The 15,839-nt window shown below is 38.7% G+C and overlaps 1 protein-coding gene across 1 annotated transcript in view; it reads left to right on the forward strand.

Moving 5' to 3' along the window:
* The window catches only part of DIDO1 (death inducer-obliterator 1), a 54,448-nt gene that overhangs the window by 29,772 nt on the left and 8,837 nt on the right, over window positions 1-15,839 (forward strand). Inside the window, exons 8-16 of the mRNA XM_068416015.1 lie at window positions 6,875-7,325; window positions 8,248-8,407; window positions 9,096-9,212; window positions 9,440-9,547; window positions 9,996-10,131; window positions 10,256-10,802; window positions 11,673-11,826; window positions 12,828-12,917; window positions 13,585-13,780. Of these exons, the coding sequence (XP_068272116.1) occupies window positions 6,875-7,325; window positions 8,248-8,407; window positions 9,096-9,212; window positions 9,440-9,547; window positions 9,996-10,131; window positions 10,256-10,802; window positions 11,673-11,826; window positions 12,828-12,917; window positions 13,585-13,780 (1,959 nt within the window). The remainder of the gene's footprint in view (window positions 1-6,874; window positions 7,326-8,247; window positions 8,408-9,095; window positions 9,213-9,439; window positions 9,548-9,995; window positions 10,132-10,255; window positions 10,803-11,672; window positions 11,827-12,827; window positions 12,918-13,584; window positions 13,781-15,839) is intronic.

The raw sequence follows: 15,839 nt of genomic DNA on the forward strand, positions 1-15,839 counted from the left end.
TGACACTCAGAATGCTGGCTGGGTGTTTGTTGTGAATTCCTAAACAGATTATTGCTTCTGGTTTGTCTTTTCACACCTGCGTTCCTGTCAGATGTTTAAGCTATTGTTAAGGCCAGTGCTGTTGCAGCTCTTCTCCAAACACATAATTGCTCAGCTCTGGTCAGCCTTTACGCAGGCTGTCGGGGAGTATCTTCTAACAGGTATTTTCACTCTTTTTTCACAACTGCAAGTCTGCACTAGTGTGTATTTTCATCCTAACTTGACAGTTTTTTTTGAAAAGGACATAAAAATCCTTTTAAGTGTAGTAAATGATCCACTTTAAAAGGTGGATCACAAGTAGCTGTACTCTGCTTCTTAGGTTTTATTATTTATATTGTGGAATTTTACAGATTTTTTTTTTTTTACAGAAAAAATGTGAACTACCAGCTTTTTTACTGTTGGTGCCACGCAAACTTGTATGCTGTGCATACATTTGAAAGTTAGTTGTGGTTGGTTGGTTGTTTTTTTGTCCCTAAACCCTCTATTTTAGTGAGAAAGGAGCATGAAAAGTATGTAGAACGCACACGTGCTTCAGCAGCCTCCACGCTGGGGGCTTGTAAAGGATCCCGGGTGTGCAAGGCAGTGCCTGCTGAAGTGTTGGGTTGCTGCCGTCCTGCTCCCTTGGGACAGTGCTCCTGCTGTGGGAAGTTCTGTGCAAGCTGGACGAGACGACACAGCCATCAGCCTGTGCTCCCCACACACCGCTGTGAGGCATTTTATCCTGGGAAAAAAGGAAAGTGGATTAGTGTAGATGGATGAGAACCCAGGGAAACAGTTAAGACAATATTGGACACCAGAGGCAATAGTTCTGGTGTATGAGGAGCCTTATGCCAAGTTTTTAAGGGAAACTTATAATTATGAGTACTATGTAGCAAACAACTTAATGGCTGCAAGACATTTTTCACAAGTCTTTTTAGTGTTCTGCACTAGCAGCTGCAATGCTTTTTTTAAAAAAAAAGATTTTTAAAAGAAAATCTGAGCCTTACAGACTCATTACAAAACAGGCTCTTCAAGTGTAACTGTATGGCTTATCTACAGCATGATTTAAAACTTACAGCATCAACTAGAGCAAGAAACTGAAGATCTTTAAAGTGTGATTTGAATAATTTTAAAACTGTACAAACAAAAATAATAAAACGTTTCTGCAGGTATTTATTTAAAAGTTGGAAAAACTAGATAATGCCTCCAGCAAAATAACCTGTCACAAAATAGAAACAAGCGGGGGTGCTGGTGTATTTTTGAAGTGGCTTTCTAAAGCTACTATTCCAAAGAAGGACTGGGTGGAGAGGGAAAGGGGAGAGAACCAGCACAGGCTTGAATGCTGTACAGAAATATTTTGAAGAGATCAGAGGAAGAGCAGTTTCCTTCGGATAATTGCAGTGCTGGTGGTGTAAAACAGCCTCCCAGTGCAGGTGAGGGATTGATATGAGCACATCCCACAAAACTAAACAGTACTACACTGTGGAAATAATTCTTAAATTGGGCCTCAACAACCACATTTCAATGCTGAAGCATCAATGTGGAGATGTGCAGAAGTGAAGTACACGTAACCATCAGGCTTTCAACAGGCTCGGCTGTAGCACAATAGATAAGGTGGCAGTTATGTTCACTGCTTACAGAAATTTCATTCTTAGCTGCATGGTGTAATATTTGGCTTAGCTTCACAGGGAATTTCCTTAGGGGCGGGGTTCTGTGTCTGTTGACATCTAGTGGGAGAGATTATAGTTCTGTCTGTAGTGAACATACCATAGTAATGCTGTTTCTTAAGCCCTGCAAGGAATGCACTTTTTTCTACCAGAGGGTTCATGGGTTTCACTCTGGAAATGAGCTGACTCATGAGCTCCGTCTGTACCTCTCAGTCTTTTTAGCCCAGTAAGAATCCTGTTGCTGTCCTGATAAGTGGCTCACAGGACAAAATGGGGAAAATAGGAATTAATGTTTTGTTTTAAATAGAGTTTCTAACATCAGGCTAAGGGAGGTACACCTCTGTGTTCAAAAGTGCCAGATAGAAGAGCCACTAGATACCTTATTCTAATCTTCTGTCTGTGGTGAAAATTCCTTCTGTCAGGCTGGATAGGCTCATGTTCAGGAGTTGTCGCTAACCTCTAATTTTAAATTTAAGAGCATTGATTGTAGGTACGCTGGAACGACTGATGAAAAGGACCGGAAACATCACAGTATAAAATACAGTGGCCAGTGTACATAGGAGGCATTGACTATGTCTCTTCAAGTTGCTCATGGACTGCAAGGCAAAGTAATTTGAAACCCATGGTCTGAGAGAATACCTGTTCCAGTATGTGTCCTGTCAGTTTGCTGAGCAGCTGTGGCGTCTGTACAGAAGTTAAATTCCACATATGTTGGCATAGTGCTCTCTGCAAAGAGTACATATTTCTGTTAACTCTTCCAAACATACACTTGCCATGGTTTCATACCTATCAGAAGATAGTGTTAGCCTTGGGGTGTGCTCACATTGCAGCTTAGTGAATAGAAGAGCAAGCTGCTGCCAGAAGAGGCAGTCCTGCTCCTTCCTCACCCTCAGCTGGGTGCTCCTCTGTGTTGGATCCAAGACCCAAGTGACGACACAGTGAGTTGGTTCAGCTGGATTATGTGGCAGAACACTAATCTCAGTAAAAACTGAAACTTAATAGGACAAAAATTCTGGTTTCTCATAGTCAAAATAGGATAAGATATTCTTTTAGAGGACTAAATAACCTATGTGTGACCAAATTAGTACATACAAAATCTGTACCATCAATTTCTCTAATCAAGTACTGCTAGGTAGACAGTTTTAATTGGTGTAAAGTGGTATTGTAGTTTGAAAGTGTTAAACTTTCCTGAAGCTTATGAACTATTTGCACATTCTCTATTAGCTAAAGAAGCACAGAATTACATGCCTTACTTTGGAAACCTTTCTAAATAGTCATGATGTCGACCTGCAGAATAAAGGATGCTTCTGCATCTTGGATGCTTACTGATTCTGCTGCCCTTCAAGCCTGGAAATGTCAATCTATCTTTGTACTAGTACCTTTTATTTATTGATTTATTTTACAAGTACATATTCTCACTATGATATAGCTGTTTGTAACATAGAAAGGTATGTGATGTGGATATAGTTCTTATATATACAACATCTGATTGACACAAAACATCTTGGCTGTGCTCTTTCTAATTTCATCAATTAGATGAAACTAGTCTGAACTAATCATTAAAAAGATAGCATGTAGAGGATTACATACTAATTTAGAATTTCATATTTTGTACTTCTGCTGTAAACCAAAAGAAGGAAATGTCTTAGCACCAAGGACTGAATTTCTCTGTCATAATTTTTAAACCTGAGGTGTGCCGTCCTGCCTTTCCATGATGGGTCACAGAAACGTGCTTCTGTCCTACGTGCCTGAAAAGGTGCAGATCTGGGCAGAAGATAGAAAAAAAATGGGGAAAAAGATAGTGGGAGTAATTACTGCAGCATTATCAGTGTGCACGTTTTGGATATTCGCCTTCTTTCTATTCAAGACTAATAACTCAAAATAGTTCAGCTTTTTACCTCTGTTAAGTTCCGGGTGCCTGATCTGACCAAAACCATCAGCAATAGTTCCCCATCCCTCCTTCCCAGGATTGCCAAAGCCCTCCTGACAACTAGTATGGTGGTAGCGGGGTAGGGGAGGGTGAGGACATAAGGAGAGACATTTTGGGTCACACGAAAGGTCTCCCTAGCTCAGTCTCTTGACAGTAACCAAGAGCAGTCCCTGGGGAAAACGGTGGGAATAGTGTAAGAGTAATAATTCTAATCTACTTCATAGCAAAATCTTCACATTCTTTGAAATTATTTAGTAGATTATGGCAGCTGTTTTATTTTACACTCAAAAAGTTAAATCTCACTCAAAAATTCCTCAAGGTGTCTACTTGTAAAATGCTCCTAGGAAAAAAATGAGAAATATATATTTTTTCTGGATCTTCTGGCTTCTCGTGTTCCAGCAGAAGTCAGCACACACCCTTAGCTTTACAAAAATTCAAGTACAGCGTCGTTTCTTAGTTCATCGTAACCACGGGTTTCTGTGTTTGTGGTGAAACTGCCAGCAGGAAGAGCCCATTAAAAGAAACCAGGGTTAGAAGTATCTTTCTGCTGGAAGTGTATGCGGATGTTCAGGGGGTACCTGCACTTTAAGTCAACGAGGGAGTATCCCATTATGTCTCTGAAGCATTCCAAATCTTCCCCAATTTGAGGGATGTTTCCATTGGAAGTTTGGGCTGATTTGTGGGGCTTATTGAACCAGACTTCACGGGAGTGTTTTGTCCCCTTAAGTCCATCTCAGAATAGATAGATGGGACAGTTTAGACCCTTCCTAGTAATTCCTGCTGTTATTATAGCAGGTCTGGAAGGTGAAGAGGGACCATTTGGTCATTGGTAAAGTTAAAATTCCTGGATCTTTCCCAGGAAGTGTCCTGCATTTTGCAACTAGGGCTTCTGGGCTAATTAATCTACAAACCTTCACTAGCTAAAAACATCACATTAAAAATTAACTTGTTAACTGCTCAGTGGTTGTCTATGGATTTGGGGGGAAAAAAAAGGTGTTTTTGGGAGAAAACTTGGCTTTTCTAATTGACCCAGTTGTATTTCAGGAGTTGCTTTTTGGTAGTTTCCATTAGAACCCTTCTGTGTTTGAGCTGTCAGGATAAATGTGCTAGTGTTATCCCACTGTAACTGTAATGTCTTGTAAATTACGTGGGTTTTTTTGCTGGGGAGGGTGTGGGGTTTTTTGGTTTTGGCTTTCTTTGCTGTGTTGAATTGTTCCTGTCAGTGCCAGAAGGTGGACAGATGAAATGCAATTTAAAGAAATGCTCTTAAAGTCCTGTGCAAGTATAACTTCAACGTGATTTCTTGATTTCAGTAAAGTGTTTGACACAGTCTCCCACAGCATCCTCGCAGCTAAACTGAGGGAGTGTGGTCTGGATGATCGGGTAGTGAGGTGGATTGTGAACTGGCTGAAGGAAAGAAGCCAGAGAGTGGTGGTCAATGGGACAGAGTCCAGTTGGAGGCCTGTGTCTAGTGGAGTCCCTCAAGGATCGGTTCTGGGACCAGTTCTATTCAATATATTCATTAATGACTTGGATGAGGGAATAGAGTGCGCTGTCAGCAAGTTCGCTGATGACACCAAACTGGGAGGAGTGGCTGACACACTGGAAGGCTGCGCAGCCATTCAGAGAGACCTGGACAGGCTGGAGAGTTGGGTGGGGAGAAATTTAATGAAATATAACAAGGGCAAATGTAGAGTCCTGCATCTGGGCAAGAACAACCCTATGTATGAGTACAAGTTGGGGACAGACCTGTTGGAGAGCAGCGTAGGGGAAAGGGACCTGTGGGTCCTAGTGGACAACAGGATGACCATGAGCCAGCAGTGTGTGCCCTTGTGGCCTAGAAGGCCAATGGCATCCTGGGGTGTATTAGAAGGGGTGTGGTTAGCAGGTCAAGAGAGGTTCTCCTCCCCCTCTACTCTGCCCTGGTGAGGCCACATCTGGAATATTGTGTCCAGTTCTGGGCCCCTCAGTTCAAGAAGAACAGGGAACTGCTAGAGAGAGTCCAGCGCAGAGCCACGAAGATGATTAAGGGAGTGGAACATCTCCCTTATGAGGAGAGGCTGAGGGAGCTGGGTCTCTTTAGTTTAGAGAAGAGGAGACTGAGGGGTGACCTCATTAATGTTTATAAATATGTAAAGGGCAAGTGTCAAGAGGATGGAGCCAGGCTCTTCTCAGTGACATCCCTTGACAGGACAAGGGGCAATGGGTGCAAGCTGGAGCACAGGAGGTTCCACATAAATATGAGGAAAAACTTCTTTACGGTGAGGGTGACTGAACACTGGAACAGGCTGCCCAGGGAGGTTGTGGAGTCTCCTTCTCTGGAGACGTTCAAGGCCCGCCTGGACGCGTTCCTGTGTGATATGGTCTAGGCAATCCTGCTCCGGCAGGGGGATTGGACTAGATGATCTTTTGTGGTCCCTTCCAATCCCTAACATTCTGTGATTCTGTGAATGGAGTAGTTTGCAGATGGTGGGAATTAGATGGCCACAGCCTGAGCAGCATATTAACATTTAATTATAAATCTGGAATTTAGCTAGGAACTGTATAGGAAGATCTAATAATAGTTTATGGCAACATCATCAGTATGATATTAATGTTACCAACCAAGTAGATTGAGTATGTGTTTAAATTTTTTAAGCAACTTATGTGCTACATAACTTGTCTGTCTTTGCTTGCTCTTTAAAATAAAAAGTCTGGGGGAAAGGGTTTATTCAACTTCAGTGATATTAAACTTAAGGTAATGGTGCAGTTTCAAATTCATGGACTCCCAGGTCAGCCTCTGTAATAAACAGGTTGTGTAATGTGCTATGAGAATTTTTCTGTTTAAATGCAAGGTGTGGGTTGTATTGCCTTTTTCACGTGTGAAAGTTTGGGGTGTTTTTGAAGCTTACCCCACTCAGGAATCTTTGAAGGTGGTGCCTTTTTTTTTTTCTTCAATTTTATGTAGACTGTAAATAAAACTTTCAACGTTTAGAGCCAAAGTGGAACTCAAACTCTTCAGTCGGCCTCTGAGACGAAGTACTCTCGGAAGGAACAAAGACAAATTTCTTCAAAAAAAATTATGTCCAACTCTGCATGGTTTTTAAAATTACTTTTAAAAAGGCTAGTGAAAGTAAACAGCTTAAATTGCCTACTTGATAGTTTTTCTCTGGAGATGTCGTTTCACAGACTTTTCTTTATAGGTTGGTAACTGATCTTCATGACTAGGAAGTTATAAAGTTAAGCCTTTAATACTGTATTTTCTTCTTTGTTTTAACAGCTCAAAGGGAAGAGAAAAAGCGTGAAGATAGAGCAGAGCCTACGCTGGCATCAAAGAAAGCTGTTGCATCTATAATGGAGAAACAGGCATCTTCTCTCACTAAAAATCTTCCTTCAAAGAAGTCCCCATCCTCCTCTAACACATCACTAACTAAGCAACCACTTAAACCTTCTGCTGGCGGTTTCAAAGGTGTAATTCCCAAGAAACCATGGCCTTCATCAGGCAGTGTTCCTTCAAAACATTCATGTCTTTCTCATGGCTCATCAGTTTCCAAAAAACCAGCTACATCTTCCAGTTTGGGTGGAGGACTCAAAAAGCCTTCACTATCTTCTATTTCTACTGCATCTGGAAGTGGCCAAGCAAAAGCATCAGCTAGCCCTGTCCAGTCACAACCCAACTCGCAGATTCGACAAAATATTCGACGGTCCCTAAAAGAAATTTTATGGAAGAGGTGGGAATTCAAAGCACTTATTTTATATAGGAAGCTACAACTAGATGTAAATGTTTAGCCTACAGAGTTTTGTTTACTTCTTGATAAGGGATATTGAGGGATTGAATTTATACTACAAATTACAAGTTTAATTGGCATTTCAGGTTTATATTTAAAAAAAATCCTGATACAAAATAAATGTGCATGTGAAAAAGCCTTTAAAAAAAAAGGAAACCTCAGTATTCCATTTCTATTGAGGCAATTACAGTCGAAGAATTAAATTACAGCATAGAAGCTTTTAAAATGCAGGTGCTCTGAAGTTTTAAAGTCTGTTCATGGCAGTATTCGAGGTTGCAGGGAACATAGTACAGGAAATATCATAGTGAATGGTTAAAGGCTTACTGAAGTAGGGATTCTGCCCTCCCAACATAAAAATCAACAACAACAAACCCTGGTCAGTGGCCAACTGTGTCACTTAGAAAAGAAAAAAAAACCCAAACAAAAGCAAATTGTCCCACAATGATTGTTAAAGCTAATGCCAGCCATCAGTACAGACCACTGCACTCTGGTGTTGTCTCTGGAATGGAAATGCTGTTCACAGTGGAAAATCTAGAACTAAAACTCAAGTGCTTGGACTCCCTGTGCCATTCGTGGCAGAGAAGCTCCTAACTGCAGTGCCGTGAGCACGTAAAGGCTGACGTCTGTTCACAAAGGCTGTCTGCTATGGCCGCCTGTGGACAGTAGTGAAAGGTTGCCATAGTTCACGGTTCAGGGTGCTGAGATAGACTTTGGCTTTGAGATGTCTTTTAAAGGAGTCTTGAGCCCTCCCTGAGTGAGGAGGAGCCTAGGTTAGCTCCTTCCTTTGAAAAGCTAGTTTTTATGAATGGTAACTTAAAGATTCTTGCCTAACATAAATGCACGTACCCTTTTTTGTTTCTAACAGAGTCAATGATAGCGATGATCTGGTCATGACAGAGAGTGAAGTAGGGAAAGTAGCACTCAATATTGAGAAGGAGATGTTTAATTTGTTTCAAGTTACGGACAACAGATACAAGAGTAAATACCGTAGCATCATGTTCAATCTCAAGGACCCCAAAAACCAGGTTTGGAATTTCCTTCAACAGTAAACATGAACTCAAATATACTTTTGGTTTTTAATGGTATGTCAAACTCTACCCTCAACATTAAGAGTTTCAAGATAGAGACTTACGAATTATACTATAAAAGATTATTTTAAAGCCATTCAAATCTTTTAAAAAAAATTTATCCAGTAGGAATTCAAAGTCTACTGTAGTTGGTCATGTGTATTTATTAAGTTTGGGCATTTAGTGTGAAATATTTACAGAATGGCTTTCTTAAAATAAATAGACTTTATTTTTCTCCTCTTGTGACATTCTGTAGTATGTGTTGGATACTGCCCATGTACATGATCATATTTATGCTTTAAAAGAAAAAAATGGATGCTGGTGCAGATGAAAATATCCACTAGAGAACACTTGAAATATTTTTTTAAAATTCTACAATAGATATAAAACAGGAGAGTCGCTGCTCAGCTTCTGACATTCCTATTCAGTTATATTGGTAGATATTGATGATAATGAGGAAAGTTTGTACTTTGTATCATCCTTATTTTCTGGTTGCTGCACCCTTCCAAATTTGCTTATAAGTAGCCGGTATTTTTAATAGAGAATTAAGAAACTGAACAGGTTTTGCCTGTTCAGCACTGCAAATCTTGTTAGTTACCCAAGCAGGTTCTCTTCAGCATGGTAACAACGTCTGGTTTGTTTTCAGGGACTTTTTCATCGTGTCCTTCGTGAGGAAATCTCACTGTCAAAACTAGTGAGAATGAAACCAGAAGAACTTTTATCTAAAGAACTGTCGGTATGGAAAGAGAAACCAGCTAAAGCAGTAAGTAACGTAATTTTCCCGTGTCCTTAGTTATGAGTTAAGAGTGAGTTCGCCAACCCTTACCACACGTATTATGTTAATGCAGCATTTTCTTCCTAATGAAATACTAATAATGTTCAGTTTCAATATACTTTTTCTCTACTACCAGCCAAATTGTAACAAAGTATGGAATAAAATTATAAAATAAATATATGGACTTTTTAGCTAAATGGTTTTGTTTCTTTCAGATGTTAGAGTCAAGAAGCAAATCTCTTGAAATCAAGAAAACCTCTCTAAAACGGGAACACGTGCCAGTTGTAAATATGGAAGATTCTCCGCCAGTGTCTGATTCTGATGTAAGTATTGGCTACTGCTTCAGCATGAAGCCATCGAGGGAGATAAATGGTAACTAGGGCCTCAAATCTTTCATCAGAAGTGCAGATTGTTTCAATGAACTGTAAGGATATTATCAGCTAGTAGGTGTGCTATGATCATTTTTCCTTTAAGTTTGAAGGAGTGCAACAATCAAATGATAGGCATGTTCTGCATGCACTTCTAAAATGGTGTGATTTTCAGCCCTTGCTGTCAATTCACAGAGAAATCTTTTATTTCTGAACATTAGCCATCTACTTCAGAACACCATGGAATGAAATGAGGACAAATATTATTATGACAACTCTACCTGACATGATATGATTTAACCAAGGCCTTTATTCTTTAAAGAACTGAAGTTAATTAACCATTTCCATTATGGTTAAAATTAATGATCAACTGGAGTAATTTTTTGTGTTTATTCACTTTTAGGAGCAGCAAGAGTCAGCCCGAGCCGCACCAGATTTAAACAGTGCTCCTTCTCTAGATGTTTTTAGCAGTATGTTGAAGGATACAACAAGTCAACATCGAGCCCATCTTTTTGACCTGAACTGCAGAATCTGTACAGGTATCTACAGTGCTGACTGTGTGCAAAGTAAAAGAATTTTTATGTTGAGAGTGTTTATTTGTTTTTCTCTTCAAATTATTTCATTGTTAAATACTAATCAAAAGCTTTTAAAATAAATTTATAGGTCAGATTTCAGCATCTGATGATGAAGTACCACCTAAGAAGATAAAGTCAGCGGCTCCTGTTAAAAAGGTGGAGTCGAAATCAAAACCAGAAGTTCAGCCAAAGTATGAAAGCTCTGCACCAGCCCCAACAGCAGAGCCTGACAAAGAGGCTGTGTCTGAAGACGCAATGGAAACTGAAGTTGGACCAGTAGCAGAAACAGTTTCTCAGTCAAGTGTAGAAAGGACTTACATTCCTGCAACCCAGGGCCATAACAATACAGATTCTTCTGTACCTGAAGAGGCTTCTGCTTTTGCTGCCTCTTGTGCTGGGGCAGTTGTCACAACAGTAACAGTTTCTGGCAGAGACCCTAGGACAGCAATGAGCAGCTCCTCTGGTATTGCGATGGCAGCCCTGCGTGCTGCTCCTGCATCTGACAAAGTTTCAACATGGGAAACAAAACAGGAAACTTCAAAACCAGTTATGACTGTCCCCAAATCGATCTTAACAAAGCCATCATCCTCGCCAAATCCAAGATACTTAGCAGTTCATCATTCACCCAATATCAAGTGCGTATACTTAATAGTAAGCCAAGCTACCGAATCTTTAATGTGATTATCTTCAAAGTCCCACATGTCCCGTTCCCCTCCCCCCGAGTCAGAAGGCATGTTCACCTTTAAAGTTCGTGTTCCCTGATTCAGATTTTTAATTTACCGTCTCCTCATTTACTTTCTCTAGTTGATAAAATTTTCAGAGCATCAGTGTATGTTGACAGCAAAGATTCTACAATGTGTTTCAGCAGATAAATAAAACTGGAAGGTATTATGCAGACTTAGAAGTCTGCATGTACATTAATATATAGAAAGCGAGTATATGTGAGGGATGTTTTTAAAGGCATTTCTAGATTTTCATCCTATATTAAAATACTGCTACATCTGAATTTATGAATATGAATTAAAATGAACCAATTGAGCAGGTTGAAGGGAAGTGGGGTTCTTTCATATTCTGGGTATATACAACAGTAAAATGAAATATTGCAAAGTATATCCTTATGAAAATGCAGTTAAAAGATTTTTGTTCATAGCAAATTCTTTTACTTGAGAATATCTTTTAGATGCATATTGTTGACTCAGTTAGTGGGAAATATATAATTCAGATTAGTTTGTTACAGAGTCAGGATCACAACAGTTACAGTGCTAGCCTAATTTTATAAAAGTCGTATCTTTCGGCATCTTTTTGCCTGTCTGCAGCAACAAGTTTATTTTCTGTTACTCCTTGCTTTTTTCACTAATACCAAGTTAATGGAAAACATGAACAAAGCATTTAGCAAAAATTCTGTTATTTGTTTAAATTTGATCAATAGGAGAAGGGAAGAAAAAAAAGAAGGGACCATTCTCATTTGTATTCTGTAACCTTTCTGGTTTGGATTTGTTTTGCAGTGTTGCGGAGCCACGCTCACCTCAAGGCAGCGATACTTCCCTCTTTCTCTCTCGTCTCAACACCATTTGGAAAGGATTTATTAACATGCAGAGTGTGGCCAAATTTGTCACTAAAGCATATCCTGTCTCCGGGTGTTTTGATTATCTTAGCGAGGTTAGCACTGACACGTTTATGTGTTTAGAATAAATCTGTACTGCAGTTGCTGTTGCTAGGAAGCTGGGGTCACTATATATATATTGTTATATTAGAACGGTAGCAGTGGTAAATGGCATCCCTTTAGTAATGGGAAAAGTAGCTCAAGAAAAAAAAAAGCCTTTTAAAAATTCCTCACAAATTTGTGAAGAATTCTCATGTCTTTAAAAATATTTATACATATGTTAGGATCTAACGTGGAATAATACCTGTATTTCAGCTTCATTTTTTGAAAAGAAGTTTTAGAGCCAATATTTTAAAGTAGATGTCTTGCTCTGTTCTTGGAACTAGACTGATGTGATCTATTACAAGATTTTGTTTGGCCATTTATGAAAATATCATCCTTTTTACTAATTTTCAAATAAAAACAGTGGGATGATACTGTTCTGGGAGGGTGTCCATTCAAATAATGAGACAGTATAAAGGTTTGTGCTAGAACAAGCTTTTCTTTTTCTGTCTCTTTTTCTCTGAAGTGCATTTTATGGGACTGTTAGGAAGTTTCAAACACAAACGTGTGCTTTAGGACTTTTATTATTAGGGTTGGTGGTTCTTTTTGGTATTGCTTTTGCTAAAATGAGTTTCAGTGTCCTGCTGACAGGAAGCTCCCTAGAATTCATGTGACTTGTCACAAGTGCAGCGTTTCCTGAGAAACTGAAAGTGTGGAGAAAATCTGTATTTCATATTAGCAGCTTCCCTGTAAAAACAAAGCCAATAATGGCCATACAGACATTTTGCTGCTATCCTTGTTTGGGAATGCTTTTTCTGTTCCATGTGTACTGTTAGGCTTTTGGTAACATGCCATAATTAAACATTGAAATTTAGAAATAGCCTGTCTGAAATTAGAAAAGTATGTATGAAAGTTTACTAAAATATAACAGTGCATTATCCACTAGGCTACTGGGATGGGGCAACCTGCAGATTTTAAACATTAGTGTCTCTTGGTTTTTCTCATACTTGTTTAGGATTTACCAGATACAATTCTCATTGGTGGGCGGATCTTACCGAAGACAGTCTGGGATTATGTTGGCAAACTCAAATCTTCACTTTCAAAGGTATTCACTTAACATCCTTTGCAAAACCTGGAAGAAAAATACATCGATATAAAATGACAACTTTTTATAATGTAAGTCAGTAAACAGCAAATACTGACATAGATCACACCTGGGAAACTACCGATACCACTTATTCTTTTGACATTTTTGACTTATTGAAGGATCATGTTTATTGAGCTGCAGACCCTCTTGATCTCTCTCTCCTGCATAGTAGTTAGATCTTTATACTATTTATTCTTTTTTAATGATTGAACATAAATAATCTGTTCAGTATTGAAGATTGAAATTCAAATTTTAAAGAAAAGGAACTTATCATTTAATGTATGTAATAGATTTTTACTATTAAAAACACTTCAGAAGTGAAAAAATGATGCACAGTATACAGATATAAAGAATTTTCCATTTCTTTCTTATTAATTTGAGCCTCAAGATGTTTAGTTTGATGTAAGATACACAAATAATTTGTATTTCTGAAAATGACAAACCTAATCCTGTTTTAGTATTACCAATTGAACAAGAGTACTCTCTTAAAGCTAGAGTATTCCCCTGAAAACATAGCTGGAGTGACAAACGTACGATTTATTTTTACCCCTGGAATTTGCCCTTTACCATTTTACTTGCTGGTATGTTGCAGGTTGAATTTTTCTACTTTGCTTTTGTGTTACAGGAATTGTGTTTGATTCGTTTCCATCCTGCAACAGAAGAAGAAGAAGTTGCCTATATCTCTCTCTACTCCTATTTTAGCAGTCGTGGTCGTTTTGGTGTTGTAGCTAATACCAACAGACATATCAAGGATCTCTACCTGATCCCCCTGAGTACTAAGGACCCAATTCCTTCCAAACTCTTGCCGTTTGAGGGACCAGGTAAGCACAAAACAGGGGAGGTTAAACGCTAAGTAAAATCACAGAACAAAAGTCAATCTGAGACAAGTTGGTTTTGAATGTTTAATGTAAGCGTTATTAAAATTTTTATAGAAAACCAAATTTAAAATATGTAAATAGCGAAAAATTGGAAATCCAACTCTGTTCAAGGTAAAATTGTCTGAAATTTACATAGCCTTTCCAAGAAGATGCTTATATGCTATTAGCAGGATGAGCTTACCTGTAAAATCAAGTGTGTGGAACAGCCACTATACTGGAAAAAAAAAACAAAAAAAACCAAACCAAAACCCAACAAATCCCCCCCGCCCCTTATCTTCAGCAACCCATAAATCCACAAAACCTAGACCCTTAAAAGCCATTCACCATCACTTAAATCAAGCAGGAAACTGAACCCACAGAAGCGTCAAGAAATCTGTGAAGACAAAGGTAATATTTATAGTGGTTTCACTACATTCCTGGAGACTTCTGTAGCAGCCTTTACCTCATAGCTGCGCTCAGTTGTGTTCATATTTTAAAACCAGATCCAGTATGGGGGGGGCAAAAAAATCAGGTAAGATGGTTTTGTGGTTTTGTGTATGTATTAAAATCACAGCATAAAAGACATGTAATCCGTACTTTTTAATGGTATCTGATGGAATTTACTGCTTTTTCTTTCTTTTACAATCAATAAAGATATTTTACGGAAAGTGGTCATTGTCTCATTAAATTAATCGTGTACCTTCAAATAGAGTTTAGCCAGGACTCAAAAAGCATTATGCTTTAGATAGCTTCAGATGATTTGATAAATATGACTGGAGGGGGGAGGAGGGAGAGGACATCCAAACCCTGCCACTCCAGAAATCCTAGTTAGAAGATATTCCAGCTGTATCAACCAGTTCCATCAGGCACATATGGATTATGAATTTCTCCTGTTTTCTGATGGACTGGATTTGGAACACAACTGAGGACTTCTGAACTGTGCTAGTACCTAGAAGATCTACAAAAGCTTTGACATGGGTGATTTAAAAACAGAGGAAAATGGAAGGTTATCCATATTTATACTTAATTCATCTCAAACATTTATTACCAGATTTTCTGTATCAGTAGGCTGTTCTGCACTGGTTTTTGCAGTGGTTTGCTGTGTGTGAATTTACTTGTCCATTTCACAGACACACTTAATGTCATTTAGCACTTCCATCTGTAGATCTCAAAGCATTTTGTAAAAAGTAGTTAGTATAATCAGCCTTAATTGCTAATAGAAAGAGTGGTTTATTGAGGGATTTACTGGCAATGTTGGGAATGTAACAAATAGTTAATTTTAATAAAACCACCCTATATTAGCAAAGGATTCCACAAACGAGATCTCTCTTTCGATAGTTTACAATAGGAAGTGTGTTTTCTCTTGAAGTATGAAGACATGAAACATCCTCATGCTGTTTAGAATGCTCTTAAAAATTGCCACAAATGGAACTAAATTTTAACTGTACTCTGAATGGAGTTGCTGTCTTCACCTCAGCAGGTATCGTTATGAAGAGTAGCAGTAGCAGAAGAACATGGCATTACGAACCTTATTTTCTGTGCCAGCCAGTTCCATTCAGCGAGCGCAGCAGCGTTACGATGCTGGAAGCGATCTATATCCCCGAATTAAGCGGGCACAAATTTGGTGATAGCTGTCAGTTGCTCTCGTGATTAATTGGGACAAATATTTAAATGGTGTTGATAAGATTTAAAGAATATATTTTATTGGTCTCTGCAGTTTAAAAATGAACACCATGGGTATGTTTACTGCATTCCTGTGGTTTTGTCATCGATGCACAGAAATTAGATCTTTAACAGTGCAGGTAACTTCTTACCAGCTGATGATGATAGGGAAAGATGTGGCCATTATATACATAAATAGGGTAAAACTGATTTAATGAAAAAAAATGTATGGGTAAGAAAAACAAATTTTCATCCAATACTAATATTTAGTATATCCTGTTTTAATGGCTGTAGTTACAGGATGTAACTCAATAAAACCAGCATGTGCACTTCGAATGCATAATAGGATAATAACTGTTTT

This window comes from Nyctibius grandis, chromosome 19 (assembly GCF_013368605.1).
Source record: "Nyctibius grandis isolate bNycGra1 chromosome 19, bNycGra1.pri, whole genome shotgun sequence".
NCBI lineage: Eukaryota > Metazoa > Chordata > Aves > Nyctibiiformes > Nyctibiidae > Nyctibius > Nyctibius grandis.